This window comes from Chelonoidis abingdonii, chromosome 2 (genome assembly GCF_003597395.2).
Source record: "Chelonoidis abingdonii isolate Lonesome George chromosome 2, CheloAbing_2.0, whole genome shotgun sequence".
In the NCBI taxonomy this organism is placed as follows: domain Eukaryota; kingdom Metazoa; phylum Chordata; order Testudines; family Testudinidae; genus Chelonoidis; species Chelonoidis abingdonii.
This window is the reverse complement of record NC_133770.1, coordinates 122,742,594-122,758,823: the sequence shown is the minus strand read 5'-3', so window position 1 is coordinate 122,758,823 and position 16,230 is coordinate 122,742,594. Positions and strand designations below refer to the sequence as shown.

At 41.1% G+C, this 16,230-nt stretch overlaps 1 protein-coding gene across 2 annotated transcripts in view; it reads right to left on the bottom strand.

Annotated features, from left to right (window-relative positions):
• The window catches only part of LOC116819241 (uncharacterized), a 54,010-nt gene extending 38,153 nt beyond the window's left edge, over nt 1–15,857 (bottom strand). The window contains exons 1-4 of one of the 2 annotated variants that reach the window (XM_032770807.2): nt 15,759–15,857; nt 15,438–15,515; nt 13,858–13,953; nt 11,435–11,503 (exon numbers count right to left, since the gene is read on the bottom strand). In XM_032770807.2, the coding sequence (XP_032626698.1) occupies nt 11,435–11,503; nt 13,858–13,932 (144 nt within the window). In that variant the 5' untranslated portion in view covers nt 13,933–13,953; nt 15,438–15,515; nt 15,759–15,857. Of the gene's footprint in view, nt 1–11,434; nt 11,504–13,857; nt 13,954–15,437; nt 15,516–15,758 lie in introns of those variants that run through there. The other variant, XM_075062653.1, reaches the window with a different exon arrangement.
• Nucleotides 15,858–16,230: the final 373 nt, after the last annotated feature.

The window sequence follows — 16,230 nt, the reverse complement described above, 5'->3', positions numbered from 1 at the left end:
CAGGGAGACAAGCATGAAAGAGAGAAGACTCGGGGGAAGGCTGGAACTGCTCACAGTAGGTACATAGTTCACAACAGACCCCTACCTAGGGACAAGTTTCTGCTCTGTGGAGGGGGTCCAACCATCACCACACAGAAGGAATGGGTTAGGTGGGGAAATATGGCCAGCCTGAAATGCTGACAAGCCTCCGACTTGCAGGAGAAGTGAGATCAGAGATGGGGAGGGTGTGTCTCATGACTTTTGGTTCTTTTCAAAGACCTCTGTTGAAAAAACTCTTGAGTGTTCAGACTTAAGTTTCTATGGTTAAGAAATTCCTTTGCTAAGCCTGTGGTTCCTTGCTTTCCTGCCATGCTGACCCCAAAAGGGTTAAACTAGAAGCCCAGGCTGCCCACAGCCTACGTAAAGCTCAGGTGAAGCACGTAAAAGCAACTGACAGATTCAGGAAGTCTCAGACATTGGTTTTGAAATATAGGGTGACTGATTAGTGACACCGCACATCCCAAAGAAGGGCATCAGGCAAGAGGTTTGAGCCTGGGAGTATGCCCCCTTGTTCCAGAGCTAGAAACTATGACTAGACTCTACCTGGAAACACCTGGCTTAGAAGCATGTGGAATCCAGTGACTGGGTCCACCGGCAACAGACTGGTGACCAAACAATGGAGTACAGAGCCCTATTGTAACAAAAGCAGCCCACGTTGAAGAGAAAAAAAAATAAGATTTATTCCCAGCTTTAAGTAGATTTCAAAACATAATTAACTATGAAGCTGCTAATAAATATAGCAATTCTCCTTCTGCAATTAAAAAAAAAATAAAATAAAAAATCCATCACAGAGCTCCCAGTGCTTTTTAGACATGGGTGACTTCAGTGCTCATGAAAGATGCCCTGGAGACTGGAAAATAAGTAAAGAAATTCAAACTAAATGCAGCAAGAGCAGCAGTAATGCAAGCTTCCAGATGTTGTCACAATAGTGTGCCTCAACTCTGACCTGGAGCAATCAACTAATGGAGCTAAAAAGGTAGTTTGGCCTCCAGGCAATTCTTGGCTTTTCAGGCTGTCTAATGCAGTGATAGTTTTGGATGAGATCATCCATCTCTTCGGAACTGAAATGAGGTCAAAAAGGAAAGAAGAGTGACCCTGCCTATAAAGTGGCACCATCTCATAAGTCAGAGGTAGGCAACCTGCAGCACATGAGCTGATTTTCAGTGGCACTCACACTGTCCAGGTCCTGGCCACCAGTCCAGGGGGCTCTGAATTTTAATTTAATTTTAAATGAAGCTTCTTAAACATTTTAAAAACCTTATTTACTTTACATACAACAATAGTTTAGTTATATATTATAGACTTATAGAAAGAGACCTTCTAAAAACGTTAAAATGTATGACTGACATGCGAAACCTTAAATCAGAGTGAATAAATGAAGACTCGGCACACCACTTCTGAAAGAATGCCAACCCCTGTCATAAGTCAAATTCCAAAACCTAAAAAAAAAAAGGGGGGGACCCAAAAACTGAGCAAAACACACCTGAGTTATAAACAGCATGCCTCTGATTTTTTTAATAACATTATAAAGTTAGTAGATGAAAGGTAAGGTACATATAAATATTTGGAATTTAGTACGACACTTGGTACAGAATCAACACTCCACTTTCAAAATTGGCATAGATATGGATACTTACATAAATAAAAGAGCACTAAGTTCAGAGTGGGGAAGGAGAGGGTGAGGAAGTACCCATAGAAACCTAAGGTTGATACAGTCATATTTTACATCTTCATTACTGGAAACAGTTAACACCACCATAATAAAATCTGCAAGTCTGACTACCAATGGAGTACAAAGGAATCAGCTACTTAGAACGTAAAAACGACCAGGAAAAAACAAAGAAAAAAAAAAGATTAATTTGAAGAAAATGCAAATTAGTGTTCAGGGTTGGGTGGGGTGGAACTGGGAACAGATATGCAATGGGAGAGAAATCTGGCAGCAATTCTGAAGAAAAGCTGAGCGGTGGACAGCAAATTAGATAAAAATTTTATGCTACAAAGGCAGAGGTGTCACATAGCAGTGATGCAACTGTCTTCTACATAGTTTTGATGCAACCACACCCAGAATACTGAACTCAGTTTAGAACGCTTCACTATCGATACATTCAAGAAAGTTCAGAGAACTGTAACCAAAATAATCTAGGTTCTTTAAAGAGGTTTACGAAAAGGCTAGCACCTTATACTTTTCCAGATAAATCTGAACCATGGATTCAATTATATAATCTGGTGGACTATAACTCCTTTGCCAAACCTTCAGGAGCATGAATAGTAGCCTAGGGCCATGTCACATGAAAAAAACATTAGTTTACACTTTACATGAGTCCCTTAGACTACACAGACTTTTATCCCTAGCCTTAAAGAATAATTTTGCATTTCTGTTAGCTATTAAGATGCAAATCACCTATAAAGAGCACATACAGACGTTTCATCAGCAGAGTATTCAAAGGTTTTCTTCAGAACTCCATCAATCTTGTGCACTGGGTTAGTGGTTGAAGAACCTTCTACATCTGGAGAGGACTGGTTAAGGTCCAATGCATCACTTGGTATGAACCATAATTAAAATGTATTTCTTCAGCTACCTATGCAATCTATACAATCCAGAAAAAAAATATATCTGGATTTTCACTGAGAGATGAAGCTAGAAATTCTACTGCAGAATAAACTGCTGAATTTGACAAGGATTATTTCCAGGGCCTCTCCATTTCCAGAAGGAAAAACTTGAGAAGTCTGGTCAGCTTTCCTAAGCACGCTCAGTTCTAAGTTTTCCTGCACCTTCTCATTTGGTCATGAGCATTCATCACTAAGGGCTTCTTTACACTTGAAACTCTACAGCAGCACAGTTGAAGTAGCACTTCAGTGTAGACACTACTTATGCCAACTGAAAGGGTTCTCCCATTGACCTAAGTAATCCACCTCCTCCATTGACCTAATGCTGTATACACAGGGAATTATGTTGGCTTACATCATCATTCAGGGCTATGAATTTTTCACACTCCTGAATGATGTAGCTGTGTCAACCTAATTTCTTGGTGTAGACCAGGCCTAAGTCCAAGAGAGGTTCTCTGTCCTCCACATTTGAAGTAATACAAGTCTCATTCCAAACTGGCTCCATAGTTCACTTCCCCTATGTTTCTTCCACTAGTCAGGATGTTTTAGCAGTAGATTTTGGTGCTGAGATTTGAACTTTCAAGAAAATGCTAACGTACAAACGCTAAGTCAGGAACAATAGTGGAAACAAACTATGGCTAACAGGACATCTTACCATATGATGGAGTGTTTTATTACTTTAACCCAGAACCTAGCTACTATTAGGCATGAACAACTGCACCAAATACCTGTCACGGTGTTACTCACTTGAAGATTAGACTTCTGCCTCAGCAACTGGGCAAGAAATCTTGGTGACACATTTAAGTGTGTCCTCTCCATCAAGAATAAGTGGCTCATGCATATAAAAATTTATTGTACTACTAATATTTACTATTTATAAAAGCTACAACGAAAGCCACTGTTTATGCACTATTTATAGCTTTAAGACACGAATCTAGATTGGGAGCATTTTCTTTCTTTCTTATAGGTTTGGTTTTTTTTTCTTTTTTTTTTAAACTGCCATCTTAATTTTTTCCCCTTAACAGATGCTTCATGGAGAGTCCAAAGGAAGTGGAGTAGAGACATGGTACTCTTCTTCTGGTATCTAGAACTGACAACTGATGGCAAGCATTGAGGATGTCTCTTGGAGAAATCGTAACTCTTCAGTTTTCCTTTGTGTATTTTATATGTCATGGTCTTCACTTTCAGTCGGCCAGTTGAGCACTGAATAACCATTTTGCAAACAGAACCCTGTCCAGCCTTAGAATGCTGATTCTCAGAAGCCAAAAGCCAGTAACTGAATTTAAGCACTCCCAGTTCCATTGTGACAGGATATTAAAAAAAGAAAACAAAACACTTTACAAAGCACCTTTCACAGAAATTTTCCTCAGTTAGTTCATTCACAAAGAGAAATAAAAATGACTATGACTGGTCATCAGCTCAGGCTAAGAACTCTCCTGTGACTTAGCCAAGCCTTTTGAGCAATGGTAAACACCAATTACAGACATTGGATCTAAACAATATATCAGAAGTTTCTGTATTAATTCTATCCTTGGATGGGAAGATTTATTAGAAGAAAAATAACTTGCACCTATACAGGTTACAACTGATAGCTGTTTTCAACAAAGTATCTTCCTTTTCCTATAACACGCATCCTAGACTGTTGCAGCATGCTAATGGCATTATAATTTAGAGAGAAAGCACTTTTATTCCAAATCTCCATTCTGAATAGTTTATATCAGAAGAGAGTTGACAGTTTTTCAAAGAGATATTAAGGGCCCAAGAGCAAACTATCCCACTACGTAGGGAAGATACAAAGTATGACAAGAGACCACATGGGCATAACCAGGAGATCTTCAATGATCTGAAACTCTAAAAAGAATCCCACAAGAAGTGGAAACTGGGTCAAATTACAGAGTATGAAAAGAAAAACACCACAAGTTTGTAGGGACAAAATTAGAAAGGCCAACACACAAAACGAGATTAAACTAGCTAGAAACAAAGGGTAACAAGAAAATATTTTACAAACACACTAGAAGCAAGAAGATGATCGAGGACAGAGTAGGCCTGTCATTCAATGATGGGGGAGGGGGACAACAACAGAAAATGTGGTAATGGCAGAAATGCCAAATGATTTTTTTGTTTTCGTTTTCACCAAAAAAGTTTAGTAGCAATTGGACATCTAACAGTGAATGCCATCTATCATAGAATAGCCAGCAAACATGCCTGGCCCCGCCTCCTATCCAACCCCCACCTACTTCCCGCCCCCCGACTGACCCCTCAAAACGCCCAGCCCCCTCAATCCCCCCTGCTTCTTGTCCCCTGACTATCTCCACCAGAGACCCCCCCGTCCCTAACCACCCCTCCCAAGACCCCACCCGTTATCTAAGCCCCCCTGCTCCTTGTCCCCTGACTGCCCCCTCCAGAGACCCCCCCATCCCTAATCATCACCAGGACTCTCACGCCCTGTCCAACACCTCCCTTCCCTGTCCCCTGACCACCCTGCCCCCAGAATCTCCGAACTATCCAACCCCCCATGGTCCCTGACTGCCTCCCGAGACCCTCTTCCCCTTATCCAATCCCTTGGCCCCAGCCCGGCACCCTTAATACGCCGCTCAGAGCAGCATGTTGGAGTCAGACAGGCTGACGCACTGATTCACCGGAGCACACAGCCCCACTCCCCAGAGCGCTGCTTTACCACGTTATATTGGGTTGTGTTATATTGGGGTAGAGGTGCAGTATGAAACAATATATTCACGTAATGTTTAAGAAAAAAGTTTTGTAAATGAGTTTCAATAGTTCATGGATTAGGGACCCAATCTTACGGGGTTCCACAGGCTTCAGTATAGATTATTTAAGTTAATCTTTCTATCTACCCAATGGGACTCAAGTGTTTAATCTAGAAGATATCATCAGAGATGCTTAGTCCTGCAGTTCTCAAACTGTGGATTTGTGTCTCCAGAGGTAACATGCTTGTTAACAGCAAAAAATGTTTTAAAATAAATAAATAATACATAGAGGTGAGAAACAGACTTCAACTCTATTGTCCCTCTGCAAATTCACATACATACAGTCAATCCCTTACCTCCCTCCAAAAGTGCAAAGTTTCAAGAAGTTCAATGAACAGAAGATTGTTGGGGGCAGAATAGATCTGGACAAGGAGAAGAAGCCTAAAGATAAATGCGAGAAGCGAGGAACATATGCTTGTTTTGTTAAAATATTATATGGTTGTTTTTGAAGAAAAAAGTCCAGAATACTTAACATTGTTATTTTAAATAAAACAATTTAAATGTCTGTCTGGTGATGTTCTCCTCCTAATACAGCAGGGCAAGAAAATCCTCCAAATATTAATGATTAACCTGTGGAATTGGAGATAGTTATTTATGAAGTCATTGGAAGGTGAACTGCTTCAATTACCTTTGGTAGATGAAATAACCAATCATTCATTTTCTGATATAGCTGTAAAACGAGTCTGAAAAGTTCTCAAAATAAATCACTGTTTAAAAATGTATAGTGTGTACTTTCTAAAAATGAAATGTACATCTATCTCTGAGTTGTGAAGAATATGTATTAAGGTTGTAACAACCAACAAGAATGCACTTTTATGCAAAAAAACCCCATGATTAAATCAAGTCTTCCTGACTAGTGATTTAAATCAATTTGATTTAAATCAAATCCACCCTGTAAAAGGATAAGTAACAGTCAGCACGTATTTGTCAAGAACAAATTGTGTCAAAGCAACCTAATAGTTTTCTTTGACAAGGTAACAAGCCTTGCGGATGGGGGGAAAGTGGTAGATGTAGTATATCTTGACTTAAGTAAAGCTTCCGATACTGTCTCGTATGACTTTCTCATAAACAAACTAGGGAAAATACAACCTAGATGGAAATACTATAAGGTGGGTGCATAATGGGTTGGAAAACCATTCTCAGAGAGTCGTTATCAGTAATGCACAGTCAAGCTGGAAGGGCACATCAAATGGGGCCCTGCAGGAATCAGTGATGGGTCCAGTTATGTTCAATATCTTCATCAATGATTTAGATAATGACGTAAAGAGTACACTTATGAAGTTTGCAGATGATACCAAGCTGAGAGGGTTTGCAAGTGCTTCAGAGAACAAGATTAAAATTCAAAATGATCTAGACAAACTGAAGAAATAGTCTGAAGTACACAGGATGAAATTCAATAGGGACAAATTGCAAGTACTCCACTTAGGAAGGATCAACTGCACCAATACAAAATGGGAAATGACTGTCTAGGAAGGAGTACTGTGGACAGGGATCAGGGAGTCACAGTGGATCACAAGCTAAATATGAGTCAACAGTTTAAACACAGTTGCAAAAAAAGGCAAACATCATTATGGTATGTATTAACAGGAGCCTTGTAAGCAAGACACGAGAAGTAATTCTTCTGCTCTACTCCATGCTGATTAGGCCTCAACTGAAGCATTGTGTCCAGTTCTGGGCACATTTCAGGAAAGATGCGGACAAACGAGAAAGTCCAGAGAAAAGCAACACAAATTATTAAAGGTCTAGAAAACGTGATCTATGAAAGAAGATTTCAAGACTAAATAAAGTTTTCAAAGAGACAAGAAGACTGAGGGGGGTACATGATAACACTTTTTCAAGTACATAAAAAATTGTTACAAGGAGGGGTAAATTGTTCTTGTTAATCTCTGAGAATAGGACAAGAAGCAATGAGTTTAAATTGCAGCAAGGGAGGTTTAGGTTGGACATTAGGAATAAGTTCCTGTCAGGATAGTTAAACACTGGAATAAATTGCCAAGGGAGGTTGTGGAATCTCCACTATTGGAGATTTTAAAGAGCAGGTTAGACAAACAACTGACAGGGATAGTCTAGATAATATTTAATCCTGCCATGAGTACAGGGGACTGGACTAGATGACCTCTCGAGGTCCCTTCCAGTCCTAGGATATTGTTGGTTTCATCACAGAGAATCCAATTCCACAAGTTAGCTCACTATCCCCAACACTGGGGAAGGGTAAGAAGAGAAAATTGTGATCTCTCGCAGAGCAGTCAGAATCTGCTATTGTTGCCCATCACAGGTCTGTCAAGCGGAAAGAGAAAAGGGTTTTCAAAGGAAGACATGTTTTGGAGGTAAGAAAGGAAAACACTGGGTATTAGAAAGCAAGCAAACTAAATTTCTGGTGGGGGAGAAAGGGAAGAAAGAGGTCTCACAGAAGCAAGTAGGGTATGAGGAAAAAAAATGATACATGAGTAAAGCATTAGGTTACTGAGAGTTACAGTGGGGTCAAGAGACTAAGCCAGAAGAGGGAATCATTGGTAGCTGATAGGAGTGTAGCTGGGAGCTAAAGTTACACATCCAGATAAATAGTCAGTTCCACCCTGATGAAATGAAGTTAGTATCAAGTAGGCAACCAGTGGCTCTCACATCTCAAGCATATTTTTTCTTCATTTTGATACCCCAGACCAGTGATTCCCAAACTTTAACAACCTGTGACCCCTTTCACTGAAGTGTCAAGTCTCATGAACCCCCTCCTAAAAATGAGTATTTCCAGGGATTTTCTCCTTTACCCGAGTATAAATTATAAAATCCGTGATCTTGGAAATATAAAATTTGTTTTTATGACATGCTTATTACACACTATTCTTGTTATTTATTATTACAGTATTTTTATTCCATTCTGAAAACGGCAACACTCTTCCAAGATCTCACTTTCGTAGCTTGTATCATTTTCAATAAGCCTATTATAAGACAAGGCTCCTATATTTCATCAAGGAACAGCATGAAGGTATTTAAGAAGCCAACTCAAAGAGTTTCTCCTACACAAGCATTCACGTCTTGAGCACTCCAGGCAAAAAATGCACATTACAACAAAGTTTAAACTAGTTCTTCACAATAATTTTAAAAACAACTCTAGCAGCCTATTTAATTTTAAAAACAGCAAAAAATATCCACCTCCCTTTCCATTTCTTATAAGGAGTCTTGAAGTTTAAATCTCCTCTGTGTGATAGATATGCTTGCTTTGATCTGCTTAGCTGCTGGCCCCGTGCTGACAGTTCTGTCCACCATTAGGGAATTTTTCCCCCAAGAACCCCCTGTAACATTCTGTGAACTCCAACTTGGGAACCACTGCCCCAGACCCATTATCAGCTGGATACTCTCTCTTCATTGGAATTCTCAAATGGACTTAATATCACCCCACAACTAAACGCTTTTTTCAGGTAGCACAAAAGGAGTGCGCTAAGATATAACAGAGCAACTAACACCACTTCTCCACCATCCATTATGATACGCATACTGGAAGGTAGGTCAAACAAGGCTTGTATTTAGAATAGCTAAAATAGAACCCTAAAGCCCCAATCCTGCAAATACACATTTGCTTAGCTTTACTGACATGCTTGAAGTTAAGCATGTGCATATTCACACAACAGTAGCCTAAAAAGTACTGAAGACTGAGTTTCTGACTTTGGTGAGGTCTGAGGTCTTTTTCTGCAGTAAAAGCAGCAGCCAGAGTAAAAACAGCAGCTATGAGCTAAGTTGCAGAGAGTCACAGCCTCAGTTCCATCAATTGCATCAGACCAGCATAATACTGGGCTACTAAGAAGGTGTTCCTGTCCTAATTGTACCCACTATCACCAGATAAAGAAATAGATATTAAGATGTTTAAAGAAAACTTTGATAACTTTCTGTCTAGCAAGAAACCACTTATCAATAGTTGTGATTGTGAAATCCATATTTCTCTCTTGTTTTGATATTGTTTATCTGTATGATCCTGTCTGGTTTTTAATTGTTTCTGTCTGCTGTGTAAACTGGTTTCACAACATTTAAATTGATTTTTGTACTTAGGGGGGAAATAGGCTAGGATTGGTTAAAGAATTGTTTCATAATGGGCTTGCATTGTTTTGTAGTATCTTAGTTAAAAATGACTGGTTAAGATACAGCTAAGTAGGATCCAAGTTTTAACTATATAAAGGAAGTTCTTTAGAACCTAATCCAGAACACAGCCCAAGATCAGAGCTGACAAAACCATCACACTCTGATGATCATACCATACAGAAGATGGAGCCCCGGACAACTTGATCCTGACTAGTCACCAGGAAAAGTTTGTTCCTCTGAGTAGTGAGCACTGTATGCTTAGCATCTGTACTCTGTTGATCAACTGTCAATAAATATAGGTTAAGGATATTACTGTGTAATGCTGTTTCACTGGGAAACGGTTCTGCAAACCAGAAGAAAGTGTCTGTGCCTAGGACAGGTAAGAATGAGTGCCTTACGTCCCGAGCCCAGGACAGGAAAGGATGGGGTGACTAAATTTATAGAGTTATGCCTTTAGCCCCCAGTACGGTAAAGGTGGGGTGCCCTAGATTCTGTGAGTAACACCTTAACCTCCAAAACCAGTTAATCTAGCAAAGACCTGTCCCTTCATTACTGCTCAGTTTTAAATTGCATTTTAAGTATTACTCAGGCAATGGGACATTTCTAAAAGATTAGTAACTGCTAGAAAGTTGAAAGCCTAATTAATTATTTCAGAATTTTACTCTTTCTTCAGTGTTATTCTTTCATAGTGAATTTTTTAAAACGTGAGAATGGTGGTAATGCCGTATCAGCAAATTTAAGAGATTGCCTGTAGAGTAATCTCAATTCTTTTTGTTTTCAAAAATGTTGTCATTACATTACTAAAAAATAAACAAACAAAAATACTAATGAGCAACTAACTCAATAGAATTAAAAGCAAGTAAAGGCGGTGAGGGACAACACTTAAGTTAGACTACTGATTTGTGAAGCTGTAAGAAATAAATAAAAGGTCCATTCTTTGAGAAATGATGTAAAGAAAGTCTCCTGACCAGATATTAAAGTCTTTTTAAAATGAAAGGTGTTTTGCCTGGCCTATGAGAAAAACCCAACCTTAAGAACAAACTTGAAGCCTCACACTTCTGAGGCAGCTAGAGACCAGGTGAGTTACAAGATACCATGTTTCATTTCTAGTAATACACAAGGGAAAAAAGGTCACTAAAAGTGCCATTAAGATGGAATCTCTCATTGAAGCAGCTCTTGTTGTCAACCAAGGAGGCAGTCTGATGACACCAGATAGAAATAACAGAAGAAAACACTAACCATTGAAGTTATTACTGAACTTAGTAATAATCTTAGACTAACCAAAAAAAGATTAACTAATGTTCAGTTAACCGAAAAAGTATAAGAACCGTAGAACCTGCCTAACAATTTTGAAATCTTTCTGATTTACAGTATTTTTCTAGTAAGAAGTTACCTACTTGTATCAAATTATAACAGCAACTTTACTATTACTGGTTTTACTAATAGTTATTATATTTAAACCCTCACATAAAAATGCAAATAATGTTCCTTTCTAACTAGAGTTAGTTATTTCTAATTTATAATCACACTGGAGGTTTTCTCCAAGTTTAAGGTCAGTTGTATGGAACCAGGGAAATTGAGCCACATTTTCTTTTTAAATTGCAGAGAGAAAAGACTTTGCAGGTCAGGCAACCTTAAATACACACAGTTCATAATACGTGCATATTCATTTCACCTAAAAGTTAAATTGTAAGTATAGCTGTATTTCAAAAAAATAAATTGTATACATTTTAACAATTTTAACAATGTTTCAAAAGGCTCAAAATACCAGCACTGGACAATTTTCTAGGGATTTCATTTTCAGAAAAAATGGTGAAACAAAGCAATTGAATTGCAAATTACACATTCAAAACTTTTTTTTTTTTAAAAGACAATTACTTACAATAAGTTTACAGAAAATTTAGAAGTGTGAAGTTTATACATAAGACATTAAAATCCCATTACATTACCTTTTTATGTTTTGCTCCACGGAAGTGTGACTGAAGGCTTATAGAACTCATACATGGAACTTTACAAACCTAAAGAAATTAATTACAGTCAGTTACGCTACAGCCAACTTTAGTATAAAAATACTGTTGTGCAAGCACAGCAAATAGGTCTGCAGTTATGCACTGTTCTGCAGAGTACTGGTGGGTGGTCTGTGCTGAAATAGATAATCACATGATGCAAAGGGCATGGAGAAGGAGTTGGAGACAAGAAGGACTGTAACACCAACCCAATAATTATCATAAGATCTCAGAGTATCATCACTGTAAGGTCAGCACAAAAATTGACGACTGTTAACACAAAACAATGTCTGAAGGAAGATATCAAACTTAATAATATTTCCTGCTGTTTTAAGGGACAGCAGAACTCCTCTACTGACACCAGCTCAAACAAGCAGAAAAAGGGGGCAGCTGAGGCCTTGGTTTATTACTTCTAGAAATAATAGAGCTGGATGCATATCATGTGCTGGATCTCTTCTTCCTGATGCAGATATTTTGCCTCATTTTGTCAGAGGTGATGCCTCACTGAAGGAACTCCATCGAAGCGGTACAAAATGTGTAAAAACATCACATACTTCAACAAAATCAATTTATTGGATTTAGCCTTACACTTTGACAATGTTAAAATTCAGCACAGGACTCTGCAGAGCAGTGGTCTCCAACCTTTCTTATGCCCAACATCGCTTTTTGAATTTAAGGGCAACTCAGAATCTAACCTGCCCCTCCCCCAAAACCCCGACCGCTCCACACACACACTCTAACTCTCCGCAGTGGCGACTCCAGGCACCAGCACATCAAATGCGTGCTTGGGGCGGCAAGCCACTGGGGGCGCTCTGCTGGTCGCCACAAGGGCGGCAGGCAGGCTGCCTTCGGCGGCTTGCCTGAGGAGGGTCCGCTGGTCCCGCGGCTTCAGCAGGCCTGCGGGAGGTCCACCAAAGCCATGGGACCAGCAGACCCTCCACAGGCATGCCGCCAAAGGCAGCCTGCCTGCCGTGCTTGGGGCGGTAGAATGCCTAGAGCCGCCCCTGACTCTCCCCCACCCTCACCGAGCTAGGGTGGGGCGTGGGCTCTGGGCTGGGGCCGAGGGGTTTGCAGTGTGGAAGGGGGCTCTGATCTGCACCTGGGACAGGGGGTTGGAGTGCAGGAAGGGGTGAGGGCTGCAAGCTCTGGGAGGGAGTTTTGGTGCAGGAGGGGGTTCCAGGCTGGGGCAGAGTGTTGGGGTGCAGGAGGGGGTGTGGGGTGCTGGCTCTGGGAGAGGGCTCAGGGCTGGAGTTCAGGGTGCAGGAGGAGGTTTGTGATGCTGGTTCCAGGACGGGGCTCAGAGCTGGGGTGTGGCCTCCCACCTAGCGGCACCTACCTTGGGCCACTCCCGGTCGATGGCACAGCAAGGCTAAGACAGACTCCCTGTCTACCCCGGCCCCATACTGCTCCCGGAAGGGGCCAGCGTGCTACTGCGGCCCCTGGGGAGAGCGGGGGGGGGGGCACGTGGCTCCATGTGCTGCCCTTCTCTGCAAGCACCACCCCCACCGCTCCCATTGGCCACAGCTCCCCAACCCCAATGGGAGCTGCGGGGGAAGTGCTTGCAGGCATGGACACTAATACTATACAAATAATACACAACCCGGATTCTATTCTGGGTCACCTGAGGCTGAAGCCTTTGAGCCTTTCTAGGCTGGCTTTTTATCTGATTAAACTGAAAGGTTTGAAAGACATATGACAACAATAGGCACTCTCTAGGATTCAGGTGTTCACAGGAACATTGCTGAGGAAATTTTGCAGTCATGCCAACTGTGGACCTCTTGAATCAGTGTCATACTTATCCTTGAAAGACATGGAACAATTTCTCCTGAAGCAATTTAGGTATAAGTAAGAAAAAGGATCCCATGTTATAAAGTATATGACTTAATCCAGAAAGTGAAGAAGCCATGCTAGATCTATTTTCTAACTGGGAGGAAATGAATTGTGCTAACACTGATCACAAACTACTTCAGTTCAGCACCTGAAGATACAGGTTCATGGTACACAGCAGGACAGGTTATTAAGATCATACACACAAACTGATAAATTTAATATGGGACCTAACTAGAAGTGCTTAACACACTGTTTTTTCAACATGGGTGGGAGAGGGGACCAATGTTTAATTACTCCTGTTGTCACATATCTAATTTTGTGTTTGCTTTCCGGCTCTCTTGCAGGCTACCAGCTTCATCCACATTACTAGAAAGTTACCTGGTTCCTGCACTTTGACCCCTAGGGGCTAGCAAGTGAAGATCATAATACTGCACTGTATGACAGACCTAAGTTCAGGAGTAAAATGTACTCACTAGATCACACAAAATGATATTATATAATCCATACTTTAAAAAAACACCAAGAAATTGACTCACCTCGCAATAAAATATCTTTTTCTCAGATTCTTGTTTAACATCTGGTTTAGCATCATCCACACTGGTGGTGCTCATCTTGTAAAAGTGGTCAGAGCACTTTAAAAAACAATAAATTCACATCTTATTTACACATTTATTTTTTCAGCTTAAAACTATTAGTGGAAGAATACCTATACGTAAATTATTAGATACCTGAAATGCAGAAAACATCTGAATAGAACTTCTACCACAAAGCAAAAGTATTTTCTACGGTGGTCTTAATTACGCAATATTTTTACCACAAAAACAAGGATGAATATTTAGTTCAAGTCCAACAAGCTACTAAAAGATATTTGATCTTATTCACTGTACTTATCTTAGACACATACACTTCTTTGTAGTTATCTGTAGTTTTATGGCTTACAATCTTTTACAACTTGAAACGAGGAACACAATTCATTAAATTCATTTTCTTTAAAACGCTGGAATACTCTATTACCACACTTGCTCCAGTTATACCGGGGCTTTTCTGAACACAGAAGATGCACCAATTTTTTTAATTAAAGGTGTGACTGTTTAACCAATTTAATTAAAACTGGTGCAATTTTGTGTCTGGATACATGTGCAAGCTAAACTAATAAAAACCAGGCTTAAGTTGATGATCTAATATGTACCCATCATTCAAGTGTTAATTTCAATATGATAAAATTTGCCCACTAGAAAGAATACGTTACTTATTGCTATACTAGCTGAAAATTTATTTCAGTACCATGTAAATATCCGTGGTGCCTATGTTTTTCTATAATATATCTCACATTCAATCTGTTTTCATACAACGGTGTGCCAAATTATCTGCATTTTATTCTGTTTTACTGACATCAGTAAAAGTATCAAGTATGTGTTATACTTAAGGTGATCACCAGCATAATTGGCAGTTGCTGATAGCTTTCAAGTCCAAGGCAGAAAAACAAATTATAAACAGAAAATTATAATTTTCTGTGTCTTTTCAACATCAATCCTTTATCTCATTTCTGATATAGACGAATGTGTAAATGATTTGTAAATACCACTATTACTCAGCATTAATAAATTTAGCCAATATTAATCAGGCTTATTAAATCCAGTCTTCTCAATGAAGAAATATTAACATAGTCAATTCAGAAGTACATTGAACAACTAGATTTGAAATATTTTCACTGTCTGATAGTTAACAGGAAACAAGAATCAACATCCATTCATTGAAACTAAAGCTAATCAATCTCCCAGCGGACACCTCCCAGCCCCATGGCAAGGGAAAACTAGCTAGCTGGCGATGGTGACAGTTACCTTTCACCACCATAGCAAGATTGGGACCAAGATATCAGTCCAGCACATTTGAGTGGTGGCAAAGATCATAGGCATCCCCCCCGCCCCCCAACTGTGACTGTGGGGAGTGAGTAGCTGTACTAGAGCAGGGTGCATTGGGCACCACTATTAGCATGGTTATCAGGAGGTGTTAAACAGGCCCAGATTATCAACACAGAGAACAAAGTGCTGGAGAGTGGGAGGATCCTCCTTTCCAACCCTTGAGTTACACAGTAATATAAAAAGGCCATAGTCACCAGCTGGGGGAGAAAAGGAGAGTAGAACTCAGAGCCTCAGGCCAGAGGAGATGAGAGGGCAACAGAGGAACGTGGATGCTGCAGAGACAAGAGCCACTGTAAGCTACGAGACTGACACCAGTACAGTCCCCCGTGCCCTGCCTCCCCAGCCCATCTGCCACAGCCCCTCCCCCGTGCCCTGCCCCCCAGCCCATCTGCCACAGCCCCTCCCCCGTGCCCTGCCCCCCCAGCCCATCTGCCACAGTCCCTCCCCCGTGCCCGGCCGAACTCCCCCCAGCCCATGCCGATGAGACTAGGGCGCCCCCTCCCCGCTCCACTCACCGGCCGGCCCAGCGACGGTGCCTCAGGGAGCGAGCAATTCCATCCGGGACCCCAACTCGAAACGTCACTTCCGCCCCTCACTACGGAGCCCGCGAGACTGAGCACAGTTACACTACGCGAGAAGGAGGGGGGAGGGATTGATGGCAGGCCTCCCTCCCAGCCAATGAGAGAGAGTGAGTCTTACAACCAGCCAATAGAAGAGGGAGAGAGGAAGCCTCTAGCCAATAGGAGGAGCGAGATCTCAGGCCGCTCCGTGTAGCGGCAACAGTTGAAGGGTTGCGAGTCTAGGGCGACTTCCTGGCTCGGGGGCCGGAAGCGGGTCTGTCTGTGGCCGCCCTCACGCAGTATAGGGGGAGGGGTAGCTCAGTGGTTGGAGCATTGGCCTGCTGAATCCGGGGTTCAGTCTTTGAGGGGGCCGCTTAGGGATCTGGGGCAACAAACAAAAAAGTGTCAGGGGCAGTACTTGGTCCTG